The following is a 16,906-nucleotide window of genomic DNA, read 5'->3' as shown; positions in this document are numbered from 1 at the left end:
TTTGGTGTATGATGTGATATGCTTTTGCTATTTGGATACTTGAAAAAGCAATGGCATATGATGATTCTTTTTAGGAAATCAAATTTTCCTTGTTTACGAATCAGGATGTAAATCACGGCAGATTCCAGGAATCCGTGGCCCAGATTTGTTTTTCTGTTCCTTGCACTTTCATCTAGCAAAGCTTACTCAGAACTTAGCTTTCAGGTGTGTGAAAACCATCTCCATCTTCGCATAGCTTTAACCTGGAGCCCGGGGAGTGGTCTGGGCTGTGCAGCACTAGCAGGAGCTGAAGCTTGGGACAGCGGTGGTCACATTTGGCAGCCTAAGCTTTAGTTTCCTACTTGAGCAGCCCTGGGGATCGAATCACCAAGGAGCCAGCTCTTCGTGAGAGCCGTCCATGGAAAATGAGAGCTCAGTTTTGAAGCTTCTTTATCCTTAAATTGTTTGCCAGTGAGGCAGAATGTCCTCCCTTTGAAATTTCCGAGAATTTGGAGGCAATGGTGTTTCTTCAGCTTCTGACACAACTATTCTGGGAGAACACTGTCCCCAAATGCTTTCCAAAAGAAGAAAAGATATGGGCAGGTTAGGGTAGGATACACTGGGTGTGTAAAAAAACAAAAACAAAACCAAAACCACCCAACCACAAAACCCCAAACCAACAACAACAAAAAACCACCAAAAAACCAGCAATGCAGTGGGAAGCCTGCTGGGGTCTGCACCAGGAGGTAGTTGCCTGGGAGAACCCTGTCAGTCTTACCAAGCTCTAATTTTTATTTTCTTTGGTTTCTGTTTGTTTCAGACTCTGTAGACACACAATCGCTGAAACGCATTCGGTGCACTGTTAATTTGTGTAAATCGGCAAAAAGTTGTTTTTCCTTCTTTATTTTGAATAGCAAGTCAAAGTCACTTGTACTGGTTGCATGCCAAAATACGTCATCGTTGTACACTACACGTTGGCGTTACTAGCGCTACTTGCATCGAGTATTTTCTCTGCCTCCTGGTGCCAGTTTTGTGTCATCAGATGGAGCAATTAATTTCCTTTCGTGAGAGTTTTTCAGCTCGGCCCACCTTACAGAAGGTGATCTGAGGGACTCTTGTTTGCTTTGTTTAGGAGCCAAGGCTGTCCACACAGCTCTTAAGGGTTTATGAGCAATTCAACAGTGGAGTGAGTGAAGCTGACTTTGAGTTTGTATAAAACCGTAAGCCAGCTTCTTAAAGAGAATCTGTCAGATGACTTAGAAGAAATTAAACTTTTCAAGTGGGCATGCTTTCTAAAATAGATTGAAACCTGCTTCTGATTGTTGATCTTCTTATCACCATATAAAATAGGGGTTTATTAATTATTAAATACACTGGTTGTTGCAATGGAGTGCAACAACTAGGTAAGGTTATCTTGTGCTTTCCAGTGTGCTGCTTATAGTGCAACTGTGGCTATAATTATTAATTGGAAAAGGTGGAGGGGGGTTGGAATTATTTAATGACATCGGTGCAATTTGAGAAATACTTGCCTACAGGAATTTTCTGAGCTGTGGAGATTGATCAGTAGGATCAAATGCTGTAAGAGGCTTCAGCAGCAGTTTATTACTTGTGATGATATATATTTTCATTGAGGGAGCCAGGCAAAAAGCTTATTGTGTTTTTATTGTATTCTCAGGTAAGAGAAAACCTGTTTTTAGGAACTGAAAGTAATAAATTGGATAGCCACTTTACTTTGACTTGTTGGCCACCAAAGCATAGTGTGCTACATATAAAAAAATACGCTGTTTTATGCAATTATATTTGGGTTTGGTTTTGTTTAGCAAATTTAAAGACCTCATGCATAATTGCCAGCTATTTTTTCCTGTGTTGTGTATGTGAAGTCCATTCACAGAGTGTAACTGTGTTCACAACCAAGCATATATCTTTGTGCTGAGGGCATCCTGCATTGGCTTAGCTGGTCCTACAGACGATGCTGAAGGCAAAATGGAGCTGGAGCCAGTCGTCTCTCCAAGACGCTCGCTGCAGCCAGTCGTGGAGGATACAGAGGCTCCTATCAGAAGTGAATGATAACGAAGCAAAGTATTTTTTTTTACCTGTTACTGAGAAAGGACATAGATCCACTGGTGCGAAATACTCATCAAACCACTGAAAGCAGGACAGTTTCCACCACCTGCCTAGCTCTAGTGCAGGAAATGCTTTGTCTTTATCATTAGTGAATATTAATTCACTTATTCAGTGTACTTTTGACTGTTTTTCAAACTTTAATGATGCAGTCTTCTCTCACTGGAGTGTCTGGCCTTTTTCTGAGAAGTGCTGTTGACTAGCTGGCTTGAGTGATCTTGGTCATCTATATTTATTAGACTGTAATGAAGATACAGGTCTTTGATTTAGCCAAACTTAGCCTCCAGTTACACTGGTATTCATCACCCCGACAAAACAAAACAAGTAAAAAAACAATTAACTGGACAAGTTTTTTCAATGCAAAGACAGGTTGTATGTATCCTCTCCCTAATATCTGTTAAATTTAATTTATAAAGATTAGATTGTAAAATTTTTATTAAATGTCGTTATTTGGATTTTACCGGATTTTTATTTTGGTTTAGAAGTGGTCATACTGGTTACAAAGTTTCATTTATGGCAAAGGCATGTAGAGCACTTCTGATGATACGTTTTTAAATGAAACTAATAATTACAATAGCACCAGAAAACACACCTTGCTCACAGTTGTTCTGTGAGGATAGATTCTTTGAGTTATCACGTCTCAGCATCTAAAGAAATGGGAGTTAGGTAAGTCCTGCAAGTAGAAGAATCCCGACTCTGGTCCTGTGGAAGAACACATCCTTTTTTAGTTACTCACTGAACCTACATTTATGTGCCAAATGCATGCAACCTTCTGTGCGTGATCATTTACTTCTGGGAGTAAACTGAAGTATGAACCACCTACACGATGTAGCATTGATGGAGGACAGTTGCTACACAACAGGTAGGTATTAGAAATGGAATTGCCGTTGGAAAACAGAGTGGCAGAGATGTTCTTGGGATGAGATAAGCTTTGCAAACAGATGTTTCAACCTTCACGTTATTTCTATGGATCGCTACAGCACTTGCAGTTTTGTTTCCCTGCAACTACTGTCTTACTGTAACTTCATGACTCACTTCTCGTTGGCGTGGGGAAGACAAGCAAAGACAACAAGGCGAGAGTGCATAGCTGTGGTCAATCACAGAGATTTGCGATGTGAATTCGTTGTCACTTGAGCTAGAGTGAACTTCCTGTGGCTGCTGAGCGTGCTTGAGGGGGGCAACATAACTTTGTTAAATATTGCTTCTTGATTTATGCCTTGGGGGGCAACATGCCTGAGCCAGTTAGAGGACTTCTACTTAGCCTGGAAATCTCAGTCGCCATTATTCAAACTATATTTGGAAAAACTGTGGAAGTTTAAAAGGAGAGGAGAGGACAAATGAAAGAAAAAACTTCATCTTTGTCCCAGACCTTCTCAAGAAATCAGTGACTGGCTTTTTAACTGAGGGATGAGTCTCAGGGGCAAGCATGGGCAGGAAAGCTAGACTCTTTAAGTGGTGTTTAGCTGAGCATGTCTCTTCTTTTTCCTCCTGTATTTCTTACTCCAGAGTAACGCACAGGAAGTCCTCTATCGGCTCAGGTTTAATTTCCCTCGTTACCCTTTTCTAAGTTGAGTTCTTACCTCTGGGAGGGCAGAGACACTCTCAGCCTTCCGCTCCCACAGCGAGGAGAAGGAAACCGGCTAAATGAGCAGAGGAAGAAGTATCTGAAGTTCAGGATGGTTTGTTTCCGGCAGACACAGGCTTTTTATGAAATATTTTTCATTTCATAAAATATCAGTTTCAACAACCCCCCGTTATATAAATTGTTGACTGGTTATTTGTTTTCAGAGTTCATAAAAGTTTACAGTGATCTCTTTGCATTTAGGTTACAAAACTGTCTCTTAGATATTCAGTTATCTCTCTTCTTTCTCATACTGTGACTCATGCTCTCTGAGTCATGCAGTACCTACGTTTGATTAACATAAATACGTGATGGGTTTGGATTGCTAAAGAACCAAATACAGTGCAACCAAGAGGAGCATTTTTTTATACCTTAATATTTTATTGTTTCTACAATTCTGAAAGTGTAATTTCTGGCAAGATTGCTGGCTCTTGAGAGAAATGTGAGGGAAAGTACATTAAAATTATATTTGTAACCAATTTTATCATTATACAGTGAATGTCTTTCAATAACCTTGTTTTGCAAAGTTTTCTTCCTTTTGGGGACAAACACTGTTCTTATGTCTTAGACGTGTTTTAGGCATGTAGTCACATTTTAAGAGTACAGAAATACGTTTGTTGTATTTATCACACCCACAGAAGATGAGTACGTCTTATGGTTGATATATTGTCTGAAGTCTTGGCTGTCCTTGTGTGCATTGACTCTGTGGAACACTCTGTATTGAGACCTCTCATGGTCAGACATCTCTTACATAGTCCTCCACATGCCTCTGCTTCTCCAAAACCTGCACCGACCCAGTGAGTTCTGTCCCTTGAGAGCTGCGAAAGTGTTTCCTTAAGAGACTCAGACTGGACCTAACTTTCTGGCTCAAATCCTTGCAAAATCTGACATCGTTACTTTTTTTTAAATTGTTTGTTGCTAGGAAAGGAGGAGGATGTTGTCTCTTGCTCTTTGTATTTGACTGTGCTTGCTGTTATGTTTTGAAGGTGTACAAGGGAGAGGAGACCACATTCCACATCTCAGGCCTTCAAGTCAACACAGACTATCGGTTTCGCGTCTGCGTCTGCCGCCGGTGCTTGGATACCTCACAGGAACTTAGTGGACCTTTCAGCCCATCCGTTGCCTTTATGCTTCAGCGAAATGAGATCATGCTTGCAGGAGAAATGGGAAGCGTAGATGATCCTAAGATAAAGAGCATGATTCCTACTGATGAACAGTTTGCAGCCCTCATTGTTCTTGGCTTTGCAAGTTTGTCAATTATATTTGCCTGTATATTACAGTACTTCTTTATGAAGTAGATAATTCAGTGGAAGTTTGAGATACAAATTTAACTAATGCTACGCATTATAATCCACACATTTATTCAGATACTCCTTTTTTTGAAATCCTTTTGTTCTACCATACATTTTATATACTTCTCTCGTTTTTACAGTTCTAGCTTGAAGAAAGATAAATCAGTGTTTTGATGCACCTTTTTGAAATTCAAAACTAGGAAGTGGTCAAACTGGAGAAATGAGCAAACCAGATACCAAAAGCAAGATTTTTTTTTTTTTTTCTTCACGGTTTCAAAATTGTCACCGATTTGCCTTTTTGATGTTGTTTTGGTTTTTTTCACTGAAGTTCATACAGTCTCTTATTTTATCTTACTATTTAGGAAATTTTAATCATGAGTCACTTCTTTGTCTCTTCTTTTTCCTTCTAAACATTAGTCACAAGTGTGTATAGGGGTAAGACTAGAATACAGTGTTAGTCAGCAGTACCAGGTTTTCCTTGAACAGTATTAGCAATGTTGCCTATGAATTACTCACTACATTTGCCCCAGTTTTTTCAAGATAAAAGTTTTTATTTTTAACTATTTAGAGCATTTAAATCGGAAAAATATCCTGCAGTCGAAAAACTTTTTTAATTATCTGTTATTTTTACTGTTACAACACTATAAACTGCCTGTATAAGAAATCAGATAACCAAACTGCGTATAAATTATGAAGCATTATAGATTTTTTTTTACCATTTTGATTCCTAGCATTAATTTTAAGTAAGAGGGCATTGTGCAATAGTTAGTTATTCCCATGTTCAGCTATTTAAAAGCTGCTTTAACTTGTCTGTTTGTCACTGTATATAACTATTCCTAATCTAATACTAGATATTATTCTATTATGTTCAGCCTGATTTATATGATTAGAGCTGGTGACAGCTTACTGCCTCTACTGAATTAGGTGAGATTTACACTCAACGTAAGCAAACTTTGCTGTCGGTTGATCTTTTTACTGTTACTGTTTTTTGGAGGGGTATCCGTTGTATGGAACTTTCTTGGAGGTATCAGAAATTCGATCTGTTTGTTTTAAATACCTTAAGTGGGCGTCTGCGCTGTTCTTACCCCAGGGCTAATTGAAATAACTTGGTACAGGGCAAAATTCAGACGAGAGCCCTGCAGAGGAATAGCCCCTGCTCTGACGGGAGCGTCCCCCCTCCTGCCTGTCCCTTCCCAGGCACGCGTTGTAATCCGTCAGGATACTCGATTTTTAACTCTCGAGTCATTGGGTTATTTCTATTAAGTCAACATTCTGCAAGTACCTCAGGGACATAAATGAGCTGGAGGTGCAAATAGATTCCAAAAGGGTGCAACAGACACAGTGTATTTCCCTGCCTCTTGTTTTTGTATATTTTTGCTACTTGGTTTTGCTTTTGTCCTAGCTATTTTGTGCTCTGTCTCCATCGTCTAAGATTCAGTGTCCTGTACTAGCATACTATTCCCTTAACCAAAGTAATGGGGAAAAAACAACATTATTTTTGTTTTAGGTTTATTTATACTATATACTGCATACAGTACTTTAAATACCAATTACAGTGCAATCTTTTATTTATTGTAAAAAAAATAAAAAATAAAAAGTGTACTTATGTACTAATCCCCTTCCCCACCTTCCCCGTAGCATGTTATATTTTGTCTGTTTTATACTGTTGTACTTTAGGTCAACTTTTTACCTGGCAGCATTCCTAGTATTATTAATCTTCTTACATTTTCTTGTGTTTTTGAAGATGGGAGCATCTAGTACATTAAATGCCAAAAAAAAAAATTATCAGTGATTCAAACGTTTACATGTATCCAAAAACATAATCATCTCTGGAAAGAAAGTGCTAAGATCAATGAATTATTCTGTGTGCCTCTCTAGATGTAGCAAATATTAGAAATGTTCTGTATTTTGTTATTGACTATAATTAGTTTAATTTAGCCTTGCAAACTAATGGCATTGAGCTAAATATATATATTTTTCTGGTTTTTCCAAAGTCATGGCTTGTCAAATTTATTTACATCTTATTTAAATTTATTTGTGATATGAAACTTTGTGACCTTGCATCCGTATTTTGTGAGCAAAGCATATACAGCTGTTTTCAATGGAGGGAAAAAAAGAGTGTATTTTTTAAAGCAATGAAAAGACCGCTAGTTCGGAAACCCAGAAATTTGAATAGATTCCCTTTTATATTTTTGGAATATTGTTTTAGCAGTGCTGCTACGAAATTCAAGCTTGAGACCTTTTAAAAAAAAAAAAAAAACTGCTTTAATAAAAAAAAGAAAAACACAAACCACCTTGCCCTAGATGATTCGATCGATTTTGAAAGTTTGAAATACAAATGATACTAAAAGCGGCGAGCAGAAGTGTAGAGAGGAGCAGCGAGTTACACGTGCAGCGTTTCTGTCATCGCCCATTTGTTTGGTGTCCCTCGTAATCACGCTAACGAGAACGCCCGGTCCAACCCTGAGGTGGTCAGAGAAGGCATTCTGGAGGAGTTGGGACAGGCCCCAAGTAAGTTAAGTTGAGAGTCTTTTCGTTTGTATATTCTGCCGTAGTGATTTGATTGTCCTTCCTGTGTTACCGTCAAAGAGAAGAGCAGGGGATTTAAGGCACTCCTGCTCTGGTTGCCGTTCCCGCGGCCGCTGCCTCATCTCTCCTGCGTCGCGACGCCCTCGGATCCAGCAGGCGAATGCGCAAAATTCAGCAGAAATTCCCAACAGCGAAGGTAGAATGAAACGCTAAATATTTAAAACCCTTAAGGAAGGAGAGAGATGTTTTTATATTGTTCCGCCTTTTTCTTTACGAACTTGAAACGTTTTCTAACCCTGTTTGTTGGCTACAGTAGCTCAGTATTCAGTGTCACGATTGAAAAGTGCCCTAACTGAATGTGTATGAACCTTGTCCTTGCACAGTTCTTTAAATTGAAAAAAATAAGATGTTTTTACCTCACTATGGGAACATACATTCCAAGCTTTTCAACTTAAAAAAAAAAAAAATAATCGTAAGTTTTCTTGTATTGTAAATTTTAGACTATTTCATATGCATTGTATTAAAACTGCCATATCAATTTTAATGTATAGATTTTTGCAAATACTACACTATGTATGTAAGACTTAACTGTATCTGTAGTGTATATGTAATATATTTATGCCCAATAAATGTTTTAATTCTTTCTGATACTACCAGGAGTTTTGCTAATTGAACACAGCCCTTTCGGTCTGCGTGGCCCCTTTCCAGCGGGTCAGTGGTGCCGCTGCAGCCTCCAGCAGGACCGGGAGCCCCGGATTTACCTCGGGATGTTTCTGGTTTGTATCTGGGAGGATTTTGTGTCATTCGTGAAGGTGCAGTTCAGCGGCTCATGGCGTAATCCGCTCGTTGAGCCAAATACGCCGCCGGTCGCCAGCCCACCCCCGGGAAGGTGCCGTTCGGCCGGGCCGGTACCTGTACCCTGCGTCTGGAGGCTGCCGGCGGTTTGCCCTGACCGCCGTCCGGGTGAAGCCGAATTCCTCCTCGCCTCGGCTGGTTGCCGCAGCCCTCCATCTCCTCGCCCTCTCCCTGCGGCCGGCTGGCGGCGGCGGCTCCGGCTGCAGCCCCGCAGTTTTGCTTCCCTCGGCAGGGCACAGTAAGTGAAAGCTGATAGAAATAACCTTAAAGTCGGGTGTCTGCGGTGTTTTAATCGCTGCTTTTAAATAGCTTGCCTGAAAATTTAAGGATGGTAAAAAAAAAAAAACAATCCTAGATGTGTTCTCTCTTTGTAATGGAACACTTGAAATATCAGAACTTTACACTTATTTGTTAATTTTGTGCAATAAATTCAATTACTCATCGTAAAGAATTAATCTAGTATATATACACGTCTCTTGGCAAATACATTATTGTTTGGGTTTTAAAGCGCTTCTTCAAATCACTGCATAAATACAGCGTTTTATTTGTTTGCTTTTTTTAATTACTGCAGTTTACAACATGAGTGGGTTTTTCCTAAGGAAGTTCAGTAATCTTCACTTGATTACTCAGCTTCCCCCCCCCCCCTAATTTAAACTGCTTGCCAAAACAATCTCTCTTTAACAAAATCTTTGACATTTCTCTCTAGAACAGTAATTACCGCTTCGGTATCCGAACAGATCTTTTTGGTAGCCCCTGGGTTATGGTATTGCCGTGAGTGTCTGCGGAGGTGATGGAGGACAGTTAAAGCCCCCGGGAGCGAAGGAGGATTCAGGTATTTGCTCTTTGAGCCGTGAATGTCGTTTTGTGATGTTACAACCCGCAGGTTTAGTGCAGAGGAGCTGGGTCCCCTTCCCACACTCGAACCGGGCGGAGGTGGGGTACGCGGCACCACGTTTCCGACGGGTTTTGCCTTACGAAGAAATGAGGAGCAATAGTAACTGGGCTTGGGCAATATTCTATCTACCGACATGTCTTGCCAGCTCGTACCTCTTGGGTGAAAAGTATCTGCTCTGAGAAGGTTTGAAGGGGAGCATGGGCTGGTATTTTTAGGTATTTTCGTGGCCTGACAAACGGCCTGTAGGCTGGTACGGCGGTCGGACGTGGACCGTGGCACATCTCGCAACTGGAGCAATCTCCAGCTCTGCCGCAGCAAAGCGTGGTCACCGGCTTGGTGGCTGCTGTTTCTATAGCAGCAGCAATTCTCCCGCTTCTCGGTAATCAAAGAGCCTGTTCAAAAACGAAACGGGTAGAATTTGTTTTGCTTTTGACTTCATCCGCTGTTGCAAGGTCCGAGCGCGTTTGGTTTGGTGGAGGGGAGTTGAGCCCCTTTTAAATTGGGGGGGGGGGTGTCCCTGTATGAGAAACCAGGGCATCAAAGCAAGATGCGGCACGATCTGAGCCACCCGCTCCCCGGGACAAATAAACAAGCAAACGGGGTCCAGAGGTAGCATCAGTCCATGCTGTTCACCTCCTGCGGAACTTTCCCTCCCAGACTCATTCAAGTCTTCAAATTCTAGGAGATGCCCAAACTCAGCCTACTATAAATAGCACTTGCTTGAAGGGAGGTAGATCTTAACTCCAGCCTTTGTGTCAGGGGACCAAGGCTCTCCTGCCTGTTCCTCCCGTCTTGAAGCGTAGCAGAGGTATTTGAAAATACCTCTGAAAATGAAATACTTCGGGATCTCCAGCGAAGAGGCGGGAGCTGGGCTGCGTTACCCGAGGTCTCCTGTCTCTCACAGGTTTGTGGCTGGAGAACTGTTCCCTGGGACACGCCGCTTTTCTTGTCTGAACGCAGGGACGGTGGTACCTTGCCCACAGACCCTGTGGTGGTGGTGGCAACTCAGCGTTTCGTCATCGCTGTCAACTGACTAACGCTGTTGTGTTCTGCTTGGCATCCGTGGGGAAAGCGGCTCCCCACCCCGCATGGGGCAGCGGGGAAGGTCCGTCAGGACCGTGAGTTGGGGGTCAATGGGAGGAAGCGGCTCCAGCCTGTGTCTGTCACTAACGGGTCACTCACATCACCGCTCTTCAACGGCCCCAGTGTATTTTTGTCCTTTTGCTGAAGCTTAAGGCTGCAGATGACACGTGGGAGTTAATCTTCAACGAGCAGAAAGCGGCGGGATGGGTCCCGATGCTGATGGCCCCCCCAGCTCTGCACATCGACCACTGGGAAGCTGGTGGAGCTGAACTGCTCAGCTCCTGCCAGACCCGGAGCAAAACCTCTTCCTCCTCTTCTGCTTGTCCACGTGCTCGTTCGGGATTCAGCAAGTGGTACAAAAAGAGACCGGTTCAGGTTTTTACAAAAGATTCCAGCTGCAACCTAATCTTTACCCTCTCGTGCTAAATCTAAATGGATCCTTGAGGTCTCGGCAAAGCTTGAGCAATTTATGGATGAGGGAGATGGGGTGATTCCCCTCCAGCGTCAATGACACCTACCTGAACCTGATGGTTTTGTTAGATCTGTCTGCACCCAAAGGTATTAGAGAAAAGTTATAAAGAAATTAGTGTGGAAGTGTGATCTATAAATTATATTTCCTGGGCAAACCTTTTTCTAGAATTATTGCAGAATTCATGTTGTATTATGGTTTATTGAAATGGTGTGGAATTATATTCTCTGTCCTTAATATTCACCTGCCTTGGAGTGAAGATATAAATGTCGTCCTTTATTCTTCTCAGAAATGAGAACCACAAGTAAGTAGAGAGAAGGATATGGACATTCTGTTTCAATATTTTTATGGCTGAGCAGAAAACCAGCTGAGATCCCCTGAAAGGGCTATTTCATCGATATTACATTTAATAAGCCCTAAACAATTGCATCTGGTTTTGCTGTCGACAACTGTTCTCACAATCCGCAGATTCTTGGCTGGGTGAAATAAAAAAATTAAGAGGTTTCACAGGATGCTTTCAAACACAGTGGATTAGCCTGCTACCTGCTGTGACTTAGGTGAATGTGCTGTTATCAGTTTGAGTACTTATATTTATTGTACTAATTGCTGGCGTAGATGGTATTGCATGTGATCAAAACTATTTTTAGGTCTACTAGCATGGTAATAAATAACTGCTTGGGTCAACGTACTCAGTGGATGTCATTTCTTGGTAATTTCATTAGCTCATCCCTCTCACTTTCCGCCATCTGAAAGCTGTTGTTCTCCACAAATAAAATGGAGCAAACAGTAGGGAGGCAGAAGTCTTGCGAGGATTAATATGTGAATAGAGTTGAGAAATTCACCCTAATCCAGCGCAAATATTGTATTTATTAATTTATAGCTCAGATGCCCTTTCTCTCCACAAAACGCTGCGAGCTGGTCGCCGTGCCCTCGGTTCAGCGGGCTTTGCGGCACCGCGCAGGGTTCGGTCCCCAGCCCGACGCCGCTCGGTGCCTGCCCAGCCCCGGCTGCAGCACACAAGGGGCTCGGCACGCTGAGGAAAAGTGGGTCTCCGCCATCAGCGGGGCCGAATACTCCCCGGGGTGCTGCTGCGTGGGCTTTGTACGCCGTCGTGATTGCCCTGGGTCGCAGCGCTTAGGCTGCTGCTGCTCCTCTCCGCTTCTCTCCAGGACGGGGGAGTTTGGCGCTTCTTCTGCGCCTTAGAGCTCGGTCTCATGTCCGAGCGATGTTTCAAGTGCGATGTGATTGACATCAGAGTTTTGAAACCAAAAGCATCGCAGCTGTACAAACCTCTGATTGTTCTCTAAACAAGCCCTTACACCAGCAGTGGAGTAAGCCGCTTCCTCTGGCTGGCGTCAGCCCGTCTCGCAGGAAGGGACGTTTCATTCGAGTCTCACCACAGTTACGGCAATGGCACTCCTCTAGCTACGTGGCAGACTCCAACTTACGCTGTGACGTGGGAAACCAGGCACGGGACCCAGCAAAGACTGAAGAGAAAGCAGGTCGGCACAAACCTCTCGTGGCCGTTGGCACCGGCGTGGGAGTAGCTGCACCAAGGTGACTCTCCGTACGCCGCAGGATGCGGCGGGGCGTCGGTTAGCCTTGCAGGTTAGCTCTTCGTGAGAAAGAAACCACTGTTGTGGCCTGAGTATAGCTGAAACGGTTTTGTTTCCTTACATATCGGTGTTAGACCGGGGATGCTCAGGCAGCACATCCGAGGGATGAGCCCCGCACCAGCGCGTCTCCGCCAGGGCTGCGGCACCAGCCAGGGCACAAGGAAACCCTCGGGCTGGCCACCCGCTCCCCTCGTCACAAGCTAACGACAGTTCAGTGGGTTCAAAACCACACGTTTGATCAAAGCTAGCTCAGAAAATTGCACCTTTTGCAGCCCCGTGCTGGTGCCCCTGGCACAGCACAGCAAATTGTACAAAAATCGATCGCGTTGTCACCGCTTGATAAAAATACCAAAGTGCTATCGACTGGGCAGAATACACGCCCACGTGTATTGGCTTAACTTTGGTTAATGAATATTGGCTTAACTTTTGGTGAGAATCTGCAGTACGAGTTTTTGCTGTCTTTTGTAATTATCGGCGTGTTAAAGCTATTTAAATCTCCGCACCCCGGAGGTCGTCGCGCTGCGGGCTCCTTGCAGAACAGGCTCGTGGTGTTAGATTCCCCGCCTGCCTGCCCTAATGAAGGGTGATTTGCAGCGCCGGCTCGTTTGTGGAAGGAGGCTGTGCAGGGAAGAACAAGGTGAAAAAAGGCTTGGAAATCGCCATGCCTTTTTTTTTCTCATGGGCAGCACTGCAATCATGTGAAAATCAATCAGAACATGAGAATAAAGAAAAGGGAGTAACAGTCTTCTCTTTTGATCTGGCAGCATTCAAACTGGGGCCAAATCTGTTAGAGCATCTCCTGTGCCCTCCGAGCAGCCTCTGAAGTTAACCGTGAGGCACTTACTTTATTTCTGAGAGTGATTTTACCTTACGGACTCGCACACGTCACCAAACCCTCATTTCCCTCCCAGCGAGGGAAGCGAAGCAACCGTGGAGAGCAATAAAATGCCTTCATCGCCAAGCGTTTTATCTCCAAGTACAGCTGGAGGAGCAGCCTGTAGGCTTGCAAAAGGATGCCTTTGTGCACACAGCAAGAGAGGGCTAGACTGGCAACCGGGCAGCGCTCCCTTTAGGTGCCGATTTAGGAGTTGGTACCCTCCCAGTGAGAGGTGCTCCTGGGGTCCAGGCAGTGGTCTCACCACTGATGGCTGTTTGGAACCAACCCCAGGTGTGAGGACAAGGGTCCATGGGTGCCCAAAACCACAGGGCAGACTAAAGAGGCTGACGATTGCTCACATCCCATCAGGCTATTTGCGGGGATACCGCGCAAGGCTTATAGTCCTCTGCCTACGTCAGGTTTGGTCCTCAAGCCTGCTCGTGGCCGGCAGTGTGAGAGTGCCTTTGCAACGAGTGAGTGTGGTGTAGATCCAGGTAACGCTGCAACGGCAAGCGCACCCGACGAGTCTGGGGGCATTTCCAAAATTTTGCCGCAGACCCGAGCTTTTCTTGCTGAGCAAAAGCAAGTCAATGTGTTTTCAGGACTCAGAGAAACTTGCAGTCGGCATCACCATGCGCAGCGCCCAGGTGAAGTAGAGGCTTTTTTTTTTTTCTTTTTTTGTATAAGTATGGGGTTAATGAGCAGCTCTGAATTTTGCTCTCCTTTGAAAAATCAGGCATGCACCAGCCCACAACTGAGATCAGGGAGAGCAGTAACACACAAGCGCTGGACTGGGAAGGGAACGGAGACCTTTCTGCTGGGAAGAGCACTGAGAAAGGCTGTAAAAAGCCCAGCAAGTGTATTAATCACGTTTGATAATACTAATGTACTATCTTGTGTGCTGGAACGACAACCATATGAAGGCTCAACAGCAAGCAGAAGTGACTGCAGAAACCTGTAAACCTTCATTAATACAAGACGGATTAAATTTGTCTTTTTCTTCATCATCCTTCACTGTACTTGCATAACCACAATTTAGAGGTAAAAGACAAATCGTGATCTACCATTCACTTTTCTTCTTTTTCCCTAAACAGCAGCAGCCAGGGCTTCAAGAAACTGAAACTGTGATTTCACTGTCTGATGGAACTGGCAAAGCGGGGCCCCATCATCTAACAAACTGCTCTGGGCAAAAGTTTGGCCGAGGACATGGGGCACGAAGCCAGATCCCTGGAGGTTTTACCTGTCTCTCACCAGAAATCGTGTTTCAGAGTGAAAAGCCATTGTCAAGGACGTCCGCGTGAGGAAATTGTTTTGCTCCTGTGAAGTTCCTGGTCTTCGTGCGGAGCTGGGAAGGAGCCTGCTGCGGTACATCAGGTGGGGATGGACGGGTGGGAGGAGATGTCTGGGGGGTGTGGGGGGGTGTGCCACAGCCCTGCGTGGATGATGGACCTGCCTAAATGCACAGAGGCTTCACACCGACGTCCTACAAGCTTCCAGCTGCTCCGGGCACTGCCCGTGTGGCAGCCGGGCAGCGTGGAACTCCAGCTCAATGCGCTTGACAGCAAATACCGCGAAAGGACGTAAATCACCAGGTGTTCCCAAAACGTGCCAGCTCCTGCACCGGCATCTGCTGGATGTACACCCATCTGGGTTATCCGGAGGGTTTTCTGGGAAGCTCCTGCATGTGCGCAGGCGCAGGGATGGGCGTGAGAGTTCCCGTGTCGATATGAACCCTGCTGTGGGTGCAGGTGCTGCCTCAGCCGGTGGCACATGTTCGTTGGTTGCTATTTTGGGTCGGGACGCAGACGCAGGGCTTTGGAAGCACAGCCCGTGTTTCCTGGCTCAGGCTGAGCTCTCCAGAGGCTGCGGGGTCCGCCGGGCGTCATTTATGTCCCGTGTAACGCTTATGGCTGAGCACGCCGGCAGCACGGCTTCGCAGCACCGGTGATGCTCAGAGCTGCCAGCACCAGCCCAAGGAATCCCACCCAGAGGGAGGTGATCGGATCCGCACCCCGTCGCTCTCAGACAGCGTGGTTTGAGCGAGGGGTTAAAACACCGAGTGCTTTAATTCCCATTTTGTAAAATTGGGTTAATATTGCTCATTAGAAGTTGTGAGGGTAAAATCTACTCACCGTGCTTTCCGCTGGGAGGTGAGGAGGGCGGTTCAGGGTACACGCGGGAATCGTTGGGGTATGAGGAGTTAGGTAGATTTTTTTTGTACCGAATTTACTTCTCAAGCCAGAATTTACCTTCTCAAGGCCACAGGGGTTTTGCAAATGGTACAAACTGTATGGAAGCCCATCAGGAAACATTGACTGAAGGACTCGGAGGAGCTGCTTAACAGCCCCGTAAGGAAACGCGCTGATCCGTGCGACCAAGCGCAGGGGTGTCTCAGACGGCGGTGTGGGACCAGCTGCCTTCACACCGGCAAAGGGACCAGCAGCACCAGCAGCCGCACCTCCCCACACCTCGCCCTTGCCCGTCGGCAGGCGAGGAGGCAGCCGGCTGCGGCAGACCCGTGATGGAGAGGACGTGCTCCCGGGCATTTGGGTATCCAAGGGCTGCTGCTTCAAATAGGGCTTATGCAAATGCCATTTGACACAAACTTACACAAATGCTGGACGTCCATCGACTCAAAACTTGACATGTAAGTGGTATTTTTCCAGTATATTTGATTTTTGGCAAGAAATACAATAGGACATGATTTTCTGCCTGTGCATGCCTCCATCAAATGTACTTTCCTAAAATGAATGGAGCTTTCTGGTAAAGTGCTTTTGACCTATTTCATCACCAGTTTAGCATGTTGCCAAGAAATAAAATGCAGCCAAATTGTTCCTGTTTATTTGTGAAGCTGTGATACAAAATGTAGACTTAGAAAAGCTTTTAAAACTTGAGCTAATTGAACGAACCTCCAGTTATTTCCTATACGGGCTGCTCACGTACAGGTCAGTGAGAACACAGCAGAATTTTCACTCCTAAAGCCCCTATAATTTTTTTTTTTCTTCAGTCAGAAGTGGCAAAGTCTCTTCCCACAGGGAAGAGTTTCCAGAAATGCAGCCTATGCCTCGACAGCCTAAAAGAAGTCTACCCTGCCCGCCACACTTCATGAATAGCCCAGCTCCTGCAAGGGCTCTTGTCTTCCCTGCATGTAAAACAGACCTCAAAAGCCATGTGCAGACCCAAAATGGGGTGGGAGGGCACCCGTGCTCTTTCAGATAGGGATGGCTTTGGGGAGAAGATGCCAGGAACGTGAGGTGCTGCAGAAATGCCCTGGGAAAGGGAGGAGAAACGCTTTGTCTCTGCTGGAAAGTATTTGCCAGGATCGCCGTACGCTGCAGCCGGTGAGACAGACGATTAAAGCGGCGCCGGCGCTGCCGGCACGGGCTGTTTGCCGCCGCGCTCTCCGCCTGCAGCCTCTGCTCCGCCTGTGTAACGCCCGGTAGAGACAAGGCAGGAGGACCTTGCCCCGTGTTACTACCTGAGGCACGTTCCTGATCCCCCTCTCGGGCTGACTTCAGTCAGCTGCTCTTAGGCAAAAGAAGGCAGGGATGGGGAGCACAATAACCCAC

At 45.1% G+C, this 16,906-nt stretch overlaps 1 protein-coding gene across 1 annotated transcript in view; it reads left to right on the top strand.

Annotated features, from left to right (window-relative positions):
• Positions 1–5,838, top strand: part of FNDC3B (fibronectin type III domain containing 3B) — a gene marked incomplete at its 5' end in the record, with an annotated part of 171,106 nt that extends 165,268 nt beyond the window's left edge. The window contains one exon of the mRNA XM_082003685.1: positions 4,708–5,838. Coding sequence (XP_081859811.1) covers positions 4,708–5,019 — 312 coding nt within the window. The 3' untranslated portion in view covers positions 5,020–5,838. The remainder of the gene's footprint in view (positions 1–4,707) is intronic.
• Between the last annotated feature and the right edge of the window lie 11,068 nt (positions 5,839–16,906).

This window comes from Phaethon aethereus (genome assembly GCF_964289735.1).
Source record: "Phaethon aethereus genome assembly, chromosome: 9".
Taxonomy (NCBI): Eukaryota; Metazoa; Chordata; class Aves; order Phaethontiformes; family Phaethontidae; genus Phaethon; species Phaethon aethereus.
This window is presented reverse-complemented; position numbering and strand designations above follow the sequence as displayed.